The following is a 20,767-nucleotide window of genomic DNA, read 5'->3' on the forward strand; positions in this document are numbered from 1 at the left end:
TCCTTTCAACAATTCAAAGATAGTGTTATCCCGAGCCAACATTTTCAGATAACCCGCATGCATTAACCCTGGGAAGAAATTGGATTTTTAAATCAAGCCAAGTTATTTCATGTATGTTGTACATTATTAATAGTGAAAACAACTGCCTCGGGCTGCGGTACGGTTCACAGCTCACCTGACGTGCTCCTTTTTTTCCGAAGGTTAGTGAAAGGTTAGTCAGGATAAAACGCCCTAGAATTTTATAACATGGAAAACATTAAAATGTATGTTTTACCGCTTCAGTCGGATTTCATTTGTAATAAAGTCATGTCATGGATGATATCTTTATAAGGTGCCTTGCAAAAGTATTCGCTGCTTGTGAACTTAACTTTAGCTTTTTTAATGTTACAAAAGTCAATATATTTCATTGGGATTTTAGCTTAAATCCCCTTTCATTCCCCAAAGGAAAATAATAGATGGGTTTTAAAGAAAGGAAGAAGAATATAACATATCTGAATTGTGGTGTACATTTAAATTGTTATGATACCACTAAACAAAATCTAACAAATTGTATTACGAAGTCATGTAATTAATAAATTATCTATAAAAATGTTTAACCTTAGTATGAATCTGGCTGTTTTCTCTGATGGTCTCAGAGTTTTTTTTTCTTAGAGAACATCAGTGAACAATCAGCATCATGAAGACCAAAGGGCCCGTCAGAGAGGTCAGGGAGAACGTTGTGGAGACGTTTAAAGCAGGGATGGATTTTAAACAATATCTCAAGCTTTGAACATCTCGCACAGCTCTGTTCAGTCCATCGTCTCATAGTGGAAAGTATGTCAAAGCTGCGAACCCCTCAGGCCAGGCAACAAGTGCAACGATCAGACACGCAGGTGAGAGGCCCATTATAACCCTGGAGGAGCTGCAGACTTCCACTCCTCAGGTGGGAGAATCTTTTGACCGCACAACTATTGGTTTAAGTTAGCTCTTCAAAAATCTGGACTTCAGGGAAGAATGACTAAAAGAAAGTTCTGTTTGCCACAACCCATGTGGGAGACCTAGGTATACCACCGTGAAGGCATGACCCCCTACCATAAAACCTGGCCTTCACAGCATCATGCTGCGGAGATGCCTTCCCCCAGTATAGATGTTTAATGGAATCTGGTACAGGGCTATCATGAAGGAAACCGGTTGGAAAATGTCCCTAAACACAAAGCCAGAGCTGGAATGTAGATCAAAGTGTATTTGGGAGCTGGATTGGTCCAGTCAAATTGTAGGACTGAATCCAACTGAGAATCTTCCATGGTAAGATAGTGATATTCCTTTGAGAAGAAAATCATTTAGTAAAGACGTTGCAGTAATCTAATCTGATGTTCTTTTCCAGCTCCAAAACCTTGTCTTTTAGCATTTCTGTAAGCTCTTAGTGTAAATTCTGCCAATCAAGTGTTGCCAAAGCAGCGTATTTAAAGAACCTCCTCCACCAAACACAGGTCTGTCTCTGAAGTTTCTTCCCTCCGGTCCCCCTTGGCTTGTGTCTTTCAACTTGCCTTTTACAGGAACCGGTAAAAATGTTTAATCCAGAGTGGCAGCAGGTGTTGGTGTCATGTAGATGGTCTTATTTGTGTTTACAATGAGGTTATTGAATGGTAAATGCGTGATGTGCCTCATGGATTTATGAAATCTTTCATCATCTGATAAAGTAAGGGTGCGGAGACGAGCAGAAAACACAGTTTATTAAGCATCAGCAAGCAACTGGATAGTTAATGGGTTTTCTGTGTTATCGACTGCTTTAATCGTTATTTTCAGCTTATCCTTATTGGTTTAACATTATTAACGCCTGTTCTTGGACAAATACAAATGGCATAATCTATATTTATAAATGCTGAAATTCAATATGTCTTTATCTGGGCTTAATTTGTAATATCTTGTAGCCTTCTTTTTATACACACCAAGAGTTAAACAATTTATATTCTTCCAGCATGGATAAATGTCAGCATGAGTCAGACATTTACGTTGCCTACAGAATCTCTGTTTGATTTCTTTTTTTTTTTTCCTCGCAAATCTTTGTTTGAAATAAGTTTTGCCTTCTTCTGAACACTGCAGTGGCACCGTTCCTTCTCCTGTTCATGCATGTTTTCACTTGCATATTTAAATATTTAAATATATCACGGTGCACAATAAAGCAAGCGGTAGCTGTAGTGTTCTGTAGCGGCAAACGGCGCGCACCTTTTTAAAATTCATATTCAAGAGAGCACACAATCAAAGCTGCATCCAGAGCGATCGAGAAGCGGGGAGGCAAATCTCCAGACCAGAAATGCTCCCATGCGAAATGAGCAGATTGTTTATGGAAATTTCCTGAGATACGGCTATTTATCGCCTCTCCCACACAGAATGCATGGGTGTTGCTGTTTTAACATTTTCAGCTTGCTTGAATTAACTGAAAATTTTAACGGGCTTTAATTGTTTTTGACTGAGGGCCCATAAAAAAGTGGATGGGATAAATGGAGCATCTGTTGAAGCTGATATGTTGTTTGGTAATAAAAAAAAATTGTTTCTAGACCAAATTAAGAGTTTCCTGATATTTTTGTTTTGTAAATGGACCCCCCTCCCCCACACACACACACACCTTCATCCCCCCAATGAGAAGAGTGAGGTAAAAGCTCTTCTAACTTTTCCTTATCTCCTCCTCCAGACAACTGGAGCTGCACAGTCCTGACGCCAGGCACACCATCGTGCTCCGGTGCCCAGACCAACCATCTGCCCTGTCCTGGTTCTCTTCCATGCACTCGGTCACATCCACGCTGGCACAGGTCTGTCTTCACTGTGAATCGTTTTTTTTTTTTACAGTAAGCGCTTATCAACGGAGTACATTTAGATGCGTCAGCGACCGTTGTGCTGCTCCTCTGAACTGTGTGGCGGGTTGTGCATGCTGAATGATTATCCAGGCTTAAACCTGTCACCCCCCCCCCCCCCCATCACAGCGGGCGGTGGCGGAGGTCGTCCAGAATACATCCAGGACAGGGGTAGCTGGCAGCAAAGAGATCCGACACCTGGGATGGCTGGCAGGGAAGGTAGGTGTGTGTGTGTTTGTGTGTGTGTGTGCTTTGACAGCTCAGAAATGATTTGGTCTTTTTACAGTCATACTGTTGGTCTTTGTTGTAGGGATGAAAATTCTCTGAAGGCACAGCAATTTGATTTAATTTTAGAAATTTGGCTTAGGGTTGGTGGAACTAAAGTATGAGAGCTGATTAAGAGAGAGAGAGAGAGTCTTGTAACATAACTTTTTATTTGATTGGATTATTACGTTTTTATCTTCCAGAAATTCCCATGTTTAAGAACAGGCCCATTATCTGGGGTATAGGGCTTTGCTTTTGTTCAGCAGAACCCACGCCGTATATGAACAAATGTTTTATTAAATACATTCCGTTGTTTGTGTTTGATTTTAAACCTATTTCAGCAGAATAAAGTCCTCTACATACTGTGTCCATACACAGCTCGGACCTTGACAGCACCTTTTCTTTATGCATATCTATTTTTTTTTGTTTTTCTTCAACCGCAGCGGTCCACTACACTCGTAGTGGAACAGAATGATATTAATCCCCGATGCAGGAACACACCCAGAAACACTGTATGCTGAAATAATACTAGTAATAACCAACAAAAGTAAAAAGTATGCAGCTGTATGCACAATATACCCAGAACATTATTACTTAAATTAGACCAGTACACAGTTGTTGTAGCATCATATAGTCTAATCAGAAGAAAAAGAAAAGAAGAAACCTCAGGTGTTTTTTTTCCCTTGTTGTTAGATAAATGATTAAAATGGGGAAATAACAATAAGACCCTACTGCAGCCACAGACACTGCAAACCACGCCCCAGCTTTATATTAGCGGCCAGCTTCTGTCTCTCAATCTTTCTTTTATTTATCCATTTTTCTGTCTGTATTTTTATGTTTGTCTCTATCATGTATCTTTATACATGGTTATATTTTGAAGATTTCCTGCCTTTATTCCTTCCTACTTCTTGATTGAACGAAAATGTCTTTAAATCCTTGTCTGTCTGAGTTTAGAATGATTTTGAGCATAACTTTATTCAGTGTTTATCTTATTACGTTTGGGATCTGTTTCTGATCCATTCATGGGGTCTATCTAGCAACAAAAATGTGTTTTACAAGAACAAAGCAAACATCTTATTTCATAGATGGTCGTAGGAAGGTGGGTTTTTGTTTCATGGTGATTTGTGACAATCAAAGCAAATGGTATTTTTGTAGGACCATAGAGCCGTTTACTTGTTGAGAATGTGCTGCATTGAGCGTTAGTTTATAATAATCGAGTTTTTAAACAGATTTGATCATTCTCTATTTGTATTGAGACGTTGTCAGCATATTGAAGTAATCTGGGCACCACGTGAAATAAACAAATGTCTTTTTTCTGTTGTAACACACAACAAAAAAGGACACATTTATCCCGTTGTAACCCGTGCTCCGGACACAAGCGATACAAATTATGTTGGGGAAAACTACTTGCTCAGAGTTATTGCAGAGTACGCCCCATCACAACAGACTACGATGACGTATGTGCGACTAGTAGACGCTCAGTGCTCCCGAAACGGGATGCATTTGCAAAACGCAGATATGTTTACCAAAGCAAGTGAGAATGTGTTGCGGCTCAACGTGTTCTCAGTGCGAGTTTACCTGCATGCGAACTCAAGTGACTTTGAGCTGAAAGTAGGAGCGATGACTTTGGAGACACACAAGGTTCCCACACACCTGGTTGTGCTGTGAGCCGTGTAGACTCTCCACGGACGCTTTACCCTTGATAGTTGAGCGCACCTATTGGCTTAACTTCTGGTGACACATTCCCACAGGCACCCACTGCTTCCGTCTGTCAGTGCGGCACAAAGATACGTTGTGACGCTGCAACTGCCTTTGAGCAAGTCTGTGTATCTGCACTGTGTCACATACACTGTCTGGCCAAAACAAAAAGTCGGTACAAGCCTCACATTGGGTAACTACTGCATGTGTGATTATGTTTCAGCTGGCAACAAGTTATTTAACCCCAACTGGTGCGATGAGTTGCTTCTCATTTCTTAAACAACCACGTCAAATGACGCATCCTGTGGTTGCCAGCGGGGAATTCAGGTGAAATGTCTTGCCCAAGGACACAACGACTGAGACAGTCTGACTGGGGGATCGAACAGGCAACCATCCAATTGCAGGACAAACTCCATAACACCTGTGCCACTGTTGCCTCGATCAATGTGTAGCACTTTTCATTCTGCACATTAACAACCTGGGTCTGCTCCCATCGAATCTGTTTGGGAAAAGGAGGGACATTCAGAAGAGCTCTCCGTGCTGATTGGGCGAAGCGCCACCTAGTGTCCATCTAATAAAGGTTGGTTTTAGCCAACCACAGTATTAAATTAAAACTGAAGCAGCACGCACGTCTTGAGAAAGCACAAAATCGTGGATTCTAACAAAGCAAGTGTGACGGCAGCAGCTATGCGTGCGTCCTCCTGCGCTGCCATGTTTATGTTGGTTCAGCTGAGTGCTCAGCCGCTCTTGCCATTGTCGCACAGGTATGACCCGCCTTAAACCACAATACTGCAACGTGATTGGCCCGACCCGTTTTTGGCTCGTACACAAATGGTTAAAGCCAGAGCGGTGCAAGATGGATTCTTGTCTGTTTGTTTGTGAATGCACAAATACCACAATAACTCATCTTGCAGGCAAGATTAACAGTTGCCCTGCTGATTAACCTGCTAATAATAGCTTGTTAATCTTGCTTAAAAACAAACTGAGCAATACACACAACCACGTTTACTTCAAAACTAATTTCAAATTTAGCATGTTCTCCATTTTTGTTTAAGGCTGGGTACCAAAATAATTATGAAAAATATATATATTTCCATTGAAACAATAAGATCATGTTGGATTATTTTTCTTTTTTGTATTTTATGTAAATACTATCACAACATGAAATTTGTACTTTTTACACAAGGTCCTCAGACAACAAGAATCTCACACCACACTGGAGGTGAATTTGTCAGTCAGACTCACATTGTCCAGGTGTTATTATAACGCTGAGATGTGGTGTGGGTGTTTTGTCCATTCTGTCCTCGAAATAATTAAAAACAAGTCCACATTTAACCAGCTGTAAAATCCGGGAACATAATTCATACGTTTATTAAATACACACTTTGTCACCATTCCTCCTGATGCAGAAAGTGTGAGATTGACTTTCTGCGTGTCAAAAAGGCATCGCACTAGTGTGTTTTAAGAGGAACTAAATGAGATGGGATTGGAAGATGAAAATATTCAGTGTTTGTGTGCTTGTGTGTATATACCTGGCACTGCATTCATATTAGGAATTATCTTCCAGCTCCTGCACACAGACATGCAACATATCTGAATTTCATACATCGGCTTCACTCCCTCTTTCATATACAAACACCTGTGCAAACAGGCGCGCACATCCATATCTGTCTAATTTAGTCCTCATGAATTTGCCAATATTTGATCCTCCAAGTGCTGCACAATACAGTTACTTAGCAACATATCCTCATTATGTTAAAAAGCTGACCCTTGACCCTCCGAGTCCCGCGGAGCGATTGGTTAAAGCAGAACTTCAAAGAGCTGCTTTGGATTCCTCGGCTCGGCTGCAGATAAGCTCTCATAATGAGAAGAGTTCTGGAGTATTGTCACATAAAATGCACATTGTGCGTCTGTGTGTGTTCTTGTTCTCGCAGCTGAGCCAGAAAAAAAAAATTTGTTCGTTTTACTGGTAAAGTGAGGACCGAAAAAAAGGTCCTCACTTTTTTTTCTGGGCTAAGGGTTAGTTTTAGGACTAATGTATCACTTAGGTTTAAGTTAGGGTTAGGTATAATCCGGTTAGAGTTACAGTCGGGGTTAGGCTGTAGGAAGGCTCGAAGATGAATGGGAGTCTTTGGAAGTCAAGGCACGGTCCTCACTATGTACATAAAACAAGTGTGTGTGTGTTTGTGTGTGTGAGAGAGTGAAAGAGAGAGAGTGTAAGTGAGAGGCTTGTGGAGATGAGTGGGTGAAGGGGGCAAAGCAAATGGATAAAAAATGTGTACCTACATCCCACAACAGCTATATTCACTTTTAGCTCATTTCCTGATGGATGCACAACACAGAGCTACAGACTATCCACCATGGGTTTAGCTTCTTTTTTATTATTATTTTGTACAAAGTTTACACATTAAGCACAAACATTGGTACAGGTTCTTCACTCCGTGCAGCGTGCAACTAATCAAATTCAACTCGAGTGGCCCTGCTGGATTAATTGTTTAGTTGGTCTCTTGACATTACATTCAGCTTTCAGTAATCACTTGTTCAGTTTAAATTAATCATCCATCTAGTACTCATTAAGTGTTTTTTTTTCTTCTTCTGCTGGTCAGACTCTATTTCTGAGTTGGGTATGTAGATGATAAAAAAAAGCAATTTCTGTTGAAAATTTGCTCAATTTACATAATTATACTGCTAAATATTATTGTGCACGACTTGCACCAAAAAGATCCACAATTTCATGGTGTTAGGAGTTAAATCCCCTGATTAGTGTAATCATTTTAATGAGTTTCAAACTGAGGGAAAAGGAACGAAATGAAGGAAACAAGGTAAAGGAAAAAGCTCAGAATAATGCATCATATTTTAGGCCATGGCGATGCTTGTACTGTGCACAATAACTAACCTGATTTGAATGAACAGGCTGCAGGTTTTTTTACCTCGATTTTTTTATTTTTTTTTATCACACAGTCCTTTATTACGCAGCATATGGCTGGGTGGGAGCAGCTGTTCCAGCCTCATTGTTTATCTGTTTATGCGGCAGACGGAGAGTGAGAAGCAGTGCTGGAAGCCGGTGCTGGTGGTGGTGACGGAGAAGGACTTGTTGCTGTACGACAGTTTGCCTCGAAGCAAAGAGGCCTGGCAAAACCCTGCGCACAATTTCCCACTTTTAGCAACACGGTAGGTCCCTTAAGTTCAGTTTTACAAACGGAGGCAATATGAGGTTTTGTCCAGGTCCTCTCTTGACAACAACTAGTTCCAAATTTAGCTCTCAGAGGTAGAAACTGAATTAATTCGTTTTCACAATCCACTTCCTTAACATTCTGAACTAGTTCTCATTTATTCATCACATTTTTGATGATATGAAGTGTACAAATATTTATAAAGGTCATAATTAAATTTGACAATTAGCATACTGCCGGTATAATTGCACGACATTTGCTACCTGGCCTTGGGCAGATTATTTACATGCACTTATTTCTGTGCTGTTCTTTTTTTTTTCTGTATAATCAAAATGCAATTTTCAATTTGTATATATTGTAGCTTTAATGTTTAGCAAGCAAACTGATGGGGGGGGGGTGAAACCTTATGGATGCTGTGCCTTTCATTACAGCCCTTGTAAACCTGACACAGTATTTTGGAAAAACAACACAGCAGTAAAAGTCGAACATGGTGTGGTTCTGCAGGACATGAATCACTGGATTTATAAAAAACAGATGGTTGTCAGACATGTTGACCATAAAACAGAAGAACACTTTTAAAAGCTGAAACATTTTTTTCTCTATACGTTAGGTACCTCTATGGTTGAGAGAGCATTAAATTAGAAGAGAATACAGTAAATGTGCAGTTATTCCCCAGTTCACCTCTTTTCTACCTGCAAACCCAGCTGGACTTCTTCCTTCCTTCGTCTCTCTTTTAATCGCTTCGTTAAGTTCAAGGTTCTACAAAAATGTTAGCATATATTATTATTATTTCAATGGTTGCAGCATGAAATTCTTACTGGCGCTAAAACTCTGTTCTTACAGTCACACAATTATTTTTTTCAAGTTATTTAGAATATTGTACATTAAAAATGTACATATATTATGGCTGATGATGATGAGTTTTATTTTCCTAGTCTGGTCCACTCTGGTCCTGACCGGGGGTCTCCGTGCTCCGGTACTGAGCTCTTCTTTGCCACTCGGACCGGCACTCGACTTGGCATCGAAACTCACCTGTTCCGGACTGAGACCACGAAGGATCTGTCCATGTGGACCAGACACATCGTCAACGGATGTCACGCATCAGCCGAGATGATCAAAGAAGTCACAACAAGTGAGTTTCTCTACATTCAATGTTGCCTCATAGGGAAACGCACAGAAAGGGACACTCTAGGCAACACATAAGGCAAAAAAAACAACAACAACAACATATGGTTGTGGAAGGAGCAAGGTGAGGCGTCCCGGTCACTTTATGGGTTTCTGCAACGCTTCCTCAGATTTGTTCTGGCATGTTGTGACACAACGCATCCCGAGAGATTTAAGACGCTGCAGTGGTGAGCAGCGCCTTGGGTCAAACAAGCCTGGATTCACTGCATAAAGCAGTATGTATACATGTGAGGGCAGACTCCCACATCCTCTTAGATAGAAGAGCCTCTTTGATATAATATGACAGCCTTATAGAAGACGTGGACAAAGCACTTGCTATTTATAGTAGGGGATGCTGTGTGTGTGTTTGCTGTTTGGCATTGAATATGTGTTGTTCAGGGGATGTGGGTATAAACCCCCTCCCAGCCCTCTCTCATGGCCTTCCTCTTTCTCAAAACACCCAAATGTCCTGGGAACGGCTCCTCTCCCCTGGGTCCTCCTCCTCTTTCTGCGCGCCATATTAAGCTTCACCTCAGATCGCTCTCTTCTATCTACGAAGCAGCGTGCATCCGGCAGCGTATGATGCGCGCAGTCGTCTCGCTGTCATTTACCACCGAATCCTCGTTAAAACTCACCCAAAGTGTCTTTGCTCCCACTGTTCCGGGGTCGGAGCGTCTCCGGTAATTGGCGGGGTGTTTTCCGACATGTGGGAAGCTTGATTTTTAAAGTGAAAGTAAAGGTTACTGTTTGGAGTGTAAACTTAGAGTCACAGGTTGCTAATCATTGTGTTGTTTGTCGGCGTCGTCGGATGAAGTTGAGCAGTCGCCACAGCCAATGGCGCAATCAAACAGCTAACTTGTCCTCTTTTGTGTGAGAGAGGCTGTTGCTGTGTGTGTGTGTGTGTGTGTGTGTGTGTGTGTGTGGCTGCTGTTTGATTGGGGTACTCTTCGTCTCCTGGCGCTGTGCTCATTCTGTCTCACTCTCAGCGTTTATAAGATGTCTAATCAGTAAAAGCACCTAGAGGCATACTCATAACCGCAGGCTTTGGTGGACTGTTTTTTTCATAATCTATACTTCAAACACTATGCAAGGACATTGTATTGCTTTTTTTTAGGTTGATAAAGTAAATAATTCCTTATGTGTTGCACTCACCATTAGGTTAATCCTTTTTATCTAATGGGAGACGCCTTTCAGAGTGCCTGATAAATGTGCGTCAAGTACTTTTGTCCTTTAATCCCCATCTGTTTATAAATGAATGCACCGACTGCCTGTCACCTCTCTCTTTAGTTTGTGACTGGCTATTTTGGCTGTTCTGCAGGTAGAGATATATTTTAAAAGATGGTGAATGGGAAGGGGGAGCTTCAATTTTTTTAATTTTATATTACCAAGACTTTAGTTTTCCAGGGAGCCTCATTGAGGCAGAAGTTCTCATTTTTAAAAACCTTCCTATTGGCACATTCATTGATAAATTAATAGAGGACTTGTGTTAAACACTGTGCAAAAGTTTGCCACATTTCATTATAGACTGTTCAAAAAAATGCAAGGAGAAAAAAAACTACGCTGGATAACCATACCGATACAGAATGGGTAATGTGTTAAGAAAATAAGTAGGCCAATCATTTGGTGAAAATGCTCAACCCACTGGGGGCTTAATCCAAAGCCACAGAGAAAGTGAAACTTAAAACCTGATGCAACAGGTTAGTCCAGTTTGCTGAAATGTCATTGAAGCAAATTAATGTGGCCCTCAGTGGTTAGTATGGCCCTCACATGCTTGTATGCATGCATGCCTGACAACATCTGGGCGTGCCCCCTACGAGATGATTAATGGTATCCTGGGGCGTCTCCTCCCAGATCCTGACCAGGGCATCACTGGACAGTCTGAGGTGTAACCTGGTGGCGTCAGATGGACCTAAACAGGATGTCTAGAGATGTTTTATTGGACTTAGGTCAGGGAAGCGTGGAGGTCAGTCAATAGTATCCACTGTTGGTGCAACCTCTGTAGCATCCAGGTATCGCCTCATGCTACCAGTAGTGACGCTGACCCTGGCCAAAGGCTAAAACTACTAAAAAGATGTCCAAAAAATGAAGAAGGAAAATGTCTGTGGCCTCCACCTGCAAAACCGTTCCTGTTTCTGGTGTCGCCTCATTGTTGCCCCCTTTAGTTCACCACAACAGCCGACACTGATTAACAACCTCCTCTATGCTTAACTGAGCAGATCAATAATCCAGAAGTTTAACTGATTTAATACTACACTCTGATTAAAAGTTGATCCTTTAATTTGTTGGAGCAGTGCATTTTGTCAGAGTCGTGATGCTGACAAGTTTTCAGGCTTTCTAAATGTCTTCGAAAACATTTTATTTGGGCTTCAGCTACTTTGCACTCAGTCAAGTATCTGATGACTTACGTCTTAACCTTTGTGTTGTATGAAAGAGTGTCCTTTCTGAATATAACAGACAAATTGCCAAGCAACACATTTTAAGCCAGTTACATTTTTAGGTACCCTTGTGTTATGAAAACCAGATTGAAATGTTTAAAAAAGCAGCCAAAGTCCACAGAAAGACTCTGAAGAGTAATTTAGAAGATTGCAGGAAAGGTATGTATAAAGACATTAGGGCTGGTTTTGAACCTTAGCCCTGACAGTATGTCACGCACACTATACTGCCAAAAGTATCCACTCAGCCAAGGTGAATAAAATGCAGTACCTCAGCATGCAGAGTGATTCCAGAAACATTTTTGAAAGAATGGTTTGCCCTCAGGAGGATTCCTGCGCGATACGGTGATAGGATGCAGGATTTTTTTTCACTACTAAATAATCCACTAGTCGACTGTTAGCATCATAACCAAGGGAAAGTGATCAGGCATGAACCTTCTCTGTAAAATCCCAGAGCAGAAAAAAGGTCACTAAAGGCAGGTTCACATGGAAGGATAACTACCCCGACTTTTTTTGCCCCGATCTTCCCTTTCCAACTGGCCCCGACTATCGGGGTGGCTCGTAAGATCATTTTAAGAGATATTCCTGCTGTGTGTGGTGTGTTAAGAGTTATCTGCTCTGCTTGGAAGGACATAGGGACCACTCCGACCTCAAATCGGAGATATTCAGCATGTTGGATTGTCTTGCCCCGATCTCCTAGCGTCTGTGGCAGACCTCCAAGCTTCATCTGGTCTTCAGCTTGGCTCAGGAGCGGTGCAAAGAGAGATTCATGGGATGTTACCCTGATTGATTAGCTGTATCCAAGTTCTAAGGCTTCAAGTGCAATGCAAAGCATCAGATGCAGTTGAGTAAATCACGCTGCCACCGTATTCTAGAGCAACAGAAACATGTTTCTCTGGAGTAAAGAATCTGGGTTTAGGCATGGCCCCTTCCTTTAAAACATAACTGTGGACCATGCAAACAAAGCATGGCTTGAGAATGAGACTGCGAGCCTGGGTCTTCTTGTCCAACATATGTGTCTGACCTGGAATTCCCAGAAATGTTCAAAAGCTCTCCTAAACATTTTGAAAAGCCTTCCCAGAAAAGTTAAAGCTGTTGTTGGTGCAACAGATGGGCTGATATATTAAAACCTAATGGATTCATTTGACAAGATATGTTGTATTAGAATATGGGAATATATACTGTTTTATCATCTGTTCGCTATACCTATCTGGCTCTTTCGGGGATTTTTCAAGAAATGATTTCCTAAAGCACCTCCGGCAGGTTATTCTGTTTGAACAAAGTTAGCTAGTTAGCAGTCGGCAACCTCAAGATACCAGATCTACATTCCTAATAGTCCTAGAAGTAATAATCCACAAGAATGGCTTTTGTTGGAAAAAGGAGGAATAAGATGATATTCCATTCCATCAAAATGAAAATGTTGTTTAAAAGTGAAAGGTCCACCTGTTGTCAACTGAAAAGCCCCGTTTCGAGTTGATGATGTAAAGGAAAATTTCATGGGTTCGTTTTAATTTATCAGGTTGAAAGAATTTAAATCCACAGAAAATTAGCCATCCTTTGCTCAGCTGTTGAGGCATTTCTCTCATAGCCTCGTGTCGATATTATAAGATATTATAAGCCGACGGTTTTGCCTGAATCTTTGCATCATTTTAGGAAACCGCTCAGCATTTAAAATTTCCTGCTAGAGTGTTTTAATACACAATGTTGGACTTTACTGAATGCCTGACTGACCACCAGGGCAACATTACCTTCAGATCGCCATGCTAGACTAAGATATAGATGAAAATGTGTCCTATAACATCTATCATATTTAATTCTGATTCAAAATGCTGGCCAGTCATTTATTTTTAAAGAATAATTAGTTTTCACCTCATCTTAGACTTTCATTTAGACACGTATCTCATAAAGTGACCTTATTCAAACGATCTTGTACACACCAGATTCTCTGCTGGATCTTGCGAAAGTAGGAGAGAAACTCCCTCTTCCCTGTGAAGGAGTGTGACGTTGCATACAAAATACATTCACTTGTGTTTTAAGCACTTGCCAGGAGTCAGCCCACTGACCTTGTCAGCTTCTCATCTGTGCAACATCCTAAACTCTGGTGCTTTATTCATTGTCAGGGCCCACAGTGAAGATTTGCTCTGAAGATAGATCAGCTCTTAGTCACTCAACAGGCGGTGGGATTTTAAAGGGGAAGGCAGTTTTTATGGCTCCGACATCAAATTTCACTTGACCTTCTGGCATATCTTCTTTGTGATACGACACTTCTGAGGGCATAGTGATAATTTCAGCAATTAGCAGACATGTGTGTTCTGTTATTTATATTCTGTTAACCTACTTGATAAAAATGTATTTGAAATTGCTTATCTTAATGAACACAGGAATTAAACATTATTGAAAATGTATCATATTTACCATGTTATGCACAGTTCAAAGAGTGTGCTAATTAACTTAGCCTACTTTTGTGTAGATTCTTGGGTATGAACGACGTGACGTGAATAAAGTTACTGATTTATTTTTGTACTCAAAAACCGGATTTTCCAAATTCTGATTAAATTTTTCCGAGTTCAGACTCAAACAAACGCACCCAGATCATTGACAGTTTCATTTACAGTTTGCGTTTCATACAGGAAGAAATTATGTGGTGCAACGCCCCCAACCTCAATTTTCTGTGTAAAAAAAAATAAAAAATAATCATTGAGTTCTGCGTAAATAAGTTTCAAATGGAAACAGGGGGATGGTTCAAAGATTCTTTAAACAAAATTGCTATTATGATCGTCTTTGTTCTAGTTTTTAAATGGTACAAGTTAATTTTGGTCTTTGCCCCTCTCAGACAAGCTTGACCTTATCTGAATTTATGCTAAATGACAACACCAAGGGAGAGTTATCCACTGCAGGTAAAATGTTAACTGCTTATAACCCTCCTGTTCAGAAAAATCCTGAACAATTCATTTAAGTTCCCCAAACCTTTGAGACACCAATAACAAAACATGTTTTTGGTGTCTGTAAGGTTTGTTTTAAGGGTTGGGATGCACATTTATTTTAAGTTGAAGACGTGAAGATTTGTTTCAAGTAGCCATTTCTATTTTCTTGAAATTCTCAATAAAGTAGTTGTAAGAGCGAATGCTTTAAAACTTGTTTAGCTGCATTTGGGGTCACTGAGGTGGTCTCGGCGAACAGGAAAACAGCTTAATGACTTGACGCTCTTTAAAAAATCAAAGCACCTAGGCGGTGGTGGAGAAATAATCTATTAACCCGCTGTGACACTTGAAGTTGTTTTTCCGTTTGAAAATCTGAGGTACTTTTTCAGACACTAATGACCTACAAGTTTAAGATAAGAGCCAGAAAAGTTGAACAGATGTCCTTTCGTAACCTTTCTAGTTGCTAGGCCTAAAGGGGTCACAGAAGTAGTGGATCTCTTGCCTCTCACTGTCCGACTCCACTCTGGCTTTTTCACTCACTCTGTTATCACTCTCTGATCCCTCATCTTTCCCTCTGTCTCCTCCACTCGGTGTCAGAAAAGGGGTCTTTGTTCGAGCCTGAAAAGCCCCTTTATGTGCGAGTGTATTCTGATGGAAAACCTGCTTTCCCCACAGAACCACGTTCTCAGATAGTAGAGTACAGTTTCAGGTCTAATACTCACTCCTAAGCTCGGTAAAGGTCCCATTTATGCCAACCTGGCTTACTATTCATTTGGAATGTTCTGTATTAAACAGTTATTTTTCTCAACTCTTGGGACATATTTCTATCTGATTACGTTTCTGTGCTCTAGGTGTATAGATTTGACTATTTGAAGAGAACTCGGATAAACCTCAACGCTCAACAAGATTACGTTTTTGAAGTACTTCCTTGATTTAAAAAAACAGATCCCCTAAAAAATAGCGTGAAGAGGACGAGATATGGTGGTGTGAGCTTTTACAAAGTTGTCCTCTGTCATATCACTGTATCTTACTGGCCATTTAGTGTCTGCAAATGTAGCCAAATAATTTATCTCTTCATCATAGATATTCAGTGTGCGTTGAGTAAACGATAGACAGGGGATTGATTTTCTCAGCATAAAGTTGGCTAATTTAATAGTAAACCTTTATTTTTTACCACTGGACTTTGAGGCTCTGAACCTGTGGACGCTAGTACGATTCCCTTTTGTTGCATCGAGAATCCTAGAAAAACATATTGCTCAATTATTATAATTTTTATAGACATAACACATAGTTATAAGCACTGTATGAATACGGTGATACGGCTGCACAGTTGGTAGCACTGTTGCCTGGCAGCAAGAAGGTCCTGGGTTCGAATCCTTGCCTAGGGACTTTTTACATGTTCTCCCCGTGCATGTGTTGGTTCTCTCCACAGTCCAAAAAGATCACTGTTAGGGCAAGTGCTGGTGAAGATTCTCAGTCATCCATGGTCATTCCAAAAAAAGTAAAAAACAAAGCAACTGGACTTGTTTTCCGTAGTTGAAGACATTTCGCTTCCTCTCCAGGAAACTTACTACAGACTTTTTGAATTGAGAAAGCTTCCTGGAGAGGAAGCGAAATGTCTTCAACTACGGAAAACAAGTCCAGTTGCTTTGTTTTTTACTTTTTTTGGAATAAGGGCAATTGGTTTCTATAAATTGCCCATAGTTTGTGTGCATGCAGGGTTATTTGTCCTGTGTGTCTCTGGGGTGCGCTTTGACCGCAGACCTGTCCAGGGTGTACCCCGCCTTTCACCCAGTTACGGCTAGAAATAAGCACCAAGTTTATAACTTTAATTGTTTCTTCTGAATTAGAAACGTTAGAATCACTCCAATGTGTTCATGTTTCCTCTTAGGAATTGCTTTCTAAAATGCTTCTTTTTAAAGCCAGGTAGTTCTTCATAAATATTTTAGAACTACTTTTCCCCTTTTCTAAAGCTGCAGCTTTTAGGTCATCTGAACACTTAATTTTACATGCAAACGATTGTGCTTTTTCTTTAGCAACCCCAAAGCTAAGGAAAAGCCTCCCACTGTCTGCCAATCTTTGTTTAATAATTTGTTTTTGTTTTTTAAATTACTTAATACATATATATGTTCCCTGCTATTAGGTCTCTTACCACTTGAAATCATTTGCATTATTAACCTGTGAGTGATATTCAAAAATATTTGCGTTTTTAATTTGATTACCTCAGTTTTTACTTTTGTCTGTTTTCAGGGGTTCAAATCACCAACCCCTTGTCATCTTTTTGTGCTTTAAATTTGCTCTGTAAACAAAGTTGATTTGGTAAGTTCCCACATCCAGGCTCTGATTGGTGGACTGTTTTTCAGTGGACAACTGCTGGTACTGTAAGTGGCAATCAGCTCACCAGCAGTGATTGTAATTGCCAATAAGTGCACGAGCATGCTTATAAATTGATCTCCCTGCTAATTCATGAAGTCAATCACAGTGTTACTACATCTGTCATGTTTGTACGAAGCCAGAAGAGACATTTCAAATGTATTCTATGGTTTTATGACATTGTTGTATTTTTTGTTTATTACCCTTTACTGGATAAGACAGTTATGAGAATATTTTTAGACACGTTTGTGTTTTTCATTGTTCTTCATTTTCCAACAAAATTCGTAACATTTAAATTCAGAGCTGGAATTAATAATCTAAAGCAGCTCACAAAGTTTGACTTCCTATAATGATTTTACAGATAGTCAGAGGCATTTATCATGTTGATGCTATAGGTATATACTGCTGTATAAGGAGATATACATCTGCATATTGGAAACAATTGGCATCACTGCCTCCTGAAAGATTATAAGTCTTTTATGTATTTTCTTTTATGTACTTTTATTCTCCTTTTTCTTTTTCTTTTTTTTTCTGTGATTTTGGGCTATGAGTCTGTAATAAATCTATCTATAAGGTAAAATCACTCATACGCCCCGAGGAAACAAACATATGCATGCATGCATTCAGACAATAAACATCTGCTCATGACAATATCCACGGTTTTCTTTGCACGCAGCATTATAGACACGTTTATTGCCATATATAAACACACTCACACACCCTTCCCTGTTGACAGACACGTGCACACACTCATCTTACTCTGGCTTTCAGCAAACAGGAGCGATAACAGCTCCTCTCGCTTGTTGTCCCTTTGTCAAACAAACTCACAGCTTGGCCGTATCAGATGTCATTGACAGGCGAGGTTACCGTACGCTGCGAGTAAACTTTTCCGCATGTGACCTTAATGCCTGCCACTGCCAGGGCGCGAGTACTCAGCTGTCTTTGACAAATGAAAGCAAGCGTGCCACAATTACGCTGTGTATGAGTGAGACAAAGATGATGAAAACTACACTTAAAACGAGGGACCTGATGAAGATGGTGGGCCTCGCTCGGCTTTCAGGCAAGACGCCTGCTGTGTGGCGAGGAGAGGAGAAGGAGCTGGAAATAAGTGGCAAGAAATGGTGTAAATCTGAGAAATTGCACCCTCTGCTTACAGCGAGATCTCCACCGGCAGAGCGGGCTGCGCCACTGAAATGTTGCAACCTAGACGTGAATGTTGAAGCAAGCACCTCTGAAATATATAAGTTAGAGGGAGGGTAATGTACAAAGCTTTGGAGAAGAATTCATATTCCCTGAACTTTAATTATTGTCTCATTTCTACCACACATTGTTTTGTAAATTGCCAAATCTGTTGGTGTGTGGTGTGTTGTGATCGTCGTCTGACCACACACTGTACGAGTAAACCTGCTATATCTACGATTTCTTTTTTTTTTATCGTTACGTGTGGTTTCTCTCAGGCTTTGAAAACCGTCCCACTAGTTTAACATCTTGCCACGTGAACCTTTGTGTAGACTCAGTAGCTACAGACCTTTGGAGTGTGGCTTCTTTTTTTAAACATTTCAATCTGGTCTTCATAACACAAGGGTACCTAAAAATTTTGCCAATTTTATGTGGTTGACCAGTGGAGAGTAGTGTATAATTGTAATGCGGAAAGAAAAGGGTATGTGGTTTATACTTGTGGTTTATTGATTAATGAACACATAAAAATAATTTTTAAAGCATGGCATCCATTTGAATTCAGCCTCCTTTACCCGGATACCCTAAATGGTACCAGCTGCCCTAGGAAGTCACCTAAACACTAAATACTATGGTATTGTTTGTAATTTAAACTCAATAATGTTTTTTGTCAGAGAACATTAGAAAACAATGAAGAGGAAGTAACATACCAAGTAGATAATATATAAAGATATGGAAAAGAGTAAAGCAAGGTTATTAAAAAAGGTAATATCCCAAGTTATTAGCATCTTCCAGAGCACTGTCCATCGTCTGAACCTGGAAAGAGTATGCAGTTTGCCGCAGGCAGAGTTCAGGACACAGCGAATGTGGACAAAGGTGCTCCTGTTAGATGAGACCAACAAGTGTTTTAGATTGCATTTAAAATGTTACAAGTTCCTGAAAACGTTTGGTTATCTAACATAACCCCAGTTCTTAGAATAATATGAGCGAGGTGTCTCGCTATGGGATGCAGCCTCCTGCAGCCCTGATAGAAGCATTTATCTCAATCTGCCAATCCTGATTGGCCGGTGAAAGTGCTCGTCTTACGCCACGCCCAGTAGCCCCGACTACTAAAGCGTGCGCAGATCACGTCACTTCAATTCAACAAGCAAACCTCTTCTCACCGCCCAGCAAGAAGGGTTGTCTGGCGAGACACCTCGCTCATATTATTCTAAGAACTGGGGTTATGTTAGATAACCAAACGTTCTTTTTCATAATATTCACTCGGTGTCTCGCTATGGGATATGGTAGCTCCCGTATTGCCAGACAGCTTATCGAACAAGAACCGGCCGTATGGGGAAGGTCCATAAGTTCCGTTATGACTTCAGGACCGCACTGGCCACGCACGGTCTGGACACGTCAAGCATGTAGAACCGCACAAAAGTCAGAGGCGAGGACCAACTCGCTGCCGAACAAATGTCCTGAACGGACACTCCCCTGAATAAAGCCCAGGACGCGGCCATCCCGCGGGTAGAGTGTGCACGTAAACCCGCCGGGGGCTGCAGACCCCTGCTTTCATACGCCAAAGCTATAGCCTCTACCACCCAGTGGGCGAGGCGCTGCTTTGTGATCGGCTGTCCCTTACGGGGCTCCGCCCAGGAGACAAAGAGCTGATCACTCCTCCTGATGTTCTGTGTCCTGTCCATATAAGAGCGTACGGCCCGAACAGGGCACAACATGTGCGCTCGCTGTTCACCGGGGGAAGCGGAGAACGCCGCCAGCTCGATCGGTGAACAAGAACCAACTACTTTAGGAACAAAAGCTGGGTTGGGTTTCAGAACCATACGCGTGTACCCCGGGTCGAACCGAGTACATGCGGGGTTCACAGAGAGCGCATGAATGTCGCTGACTCGTTTCGCAGAGGCCAGAGCCAGTAACAGCACCGTCTTAAGAGACAGATGTTTAAGACTGGTCCCCAACAATGGCTCAAAAGGGGGCCCTTTGAGCCCTTCCAGAACCACCATCAAATCCCACGGGGGCAGCAAAGGTTTGGAGACAGGGAGAAGCCTGCGCGCGCCCTTCATAAACCGGCACACCAAAGGGTGTTGGCTCGCCGTTTTGTCCCCAAATCCTATATGGCACGCCGCTATAGCAGCCAGATAGACCTTAACCGTGGAAAAGGCTTTTCCTTTATCAATCAGTTCCTGTAAAAACGACAGAATCGCTGGTACAGAACACTGAAAAGGAACGTAGTCCCGTTCAAGACACCACCGCTCAAACAGTCCCCACTTGGAGCCATATAGAGTCCTGGTGGAGGGAGCCCTGGCATTTTGTATAGTATTAACTACACTCTGAGGGAGCCCAGCAGTGGTCAAATTGAGCCACTCACGGGCCAGGCCCACAGCTGCAGTCGCTCCGGGTGCGGGTGGAACACTGTCCCCGCCCCCTGCGAGAGCAAGTCCCTGCGCAGCGGCAGCTGCCAAGGCTGGGCGCACAGCATCTGGAATATCTCCGCCAGCCAGTGTTGTGCTGGCCAGTGTGGAGCTATCAGGATCAGCTTGTGATTGGATGCCCTCACTCTGGCGAGAGTAGGGGGTATCAGGGCCAGCGGGGGGAACGCGTAGAGCAGCTCGTGCGGCCAAGCGTGCGCTAGTGCGTCTACGCCCAGGGGAGCATTCAGGGTCCTCAGAGAGAAGAACAGCTCGCATCGAGCGTTTTCCCTGGACGCGAACAGATCTATCTGGGCGCGGCCATAG

At 41.6% G+C, this 20,767-nt stretch overlaps 1 protein-coding gene across 1 annotated transcript in view; it reads left to right on the forward strand.

Moving 5' to 3' along the window:
- The window catches only part of sntb1 (syntrophin, basic 1), a 59,717-nt gene that overhangs the window by 28,044 nt on the left and 10,906 nt on the right, over positions 1–20,767 (forward strand). Inside the window, exons 3-6 of the mRNA XM_012854178.3 lie at positions 2,672–2,789; positions 2,961–3,050; positions 7,828–7,964; positions 8,902–9,098. Of these exons, the coding sequence (XP_012709632.2) occupies positions 2,672–2,789; positions 2,961–3,050; positions 7,828–7,964; positions 8,902–9,098 (542 nt within the window). The remainder of the gene's footprint in view (positions 1–2,671; positions 2,790–2,960; positions 3,051–7,827; positions 7,965–8,901; positions 9,099–20,767) is intronic.

Source organism: Fundulus heteroclitus, chromosome 3 (assembly GCF_011125445.2).
Source record: "Fundulus heteroclitus isolate FHET01 chromosome 3, MU-UCD_Fhet_4.1, whole genome shotgun sequence".
Taxonomy (NCBI): Eukaryota; Metazoa; Chordata; class Actinopteri; order Cyprinodontiformes; family Fundulidae; genus Fundulus; species Fundulus heteroclitus.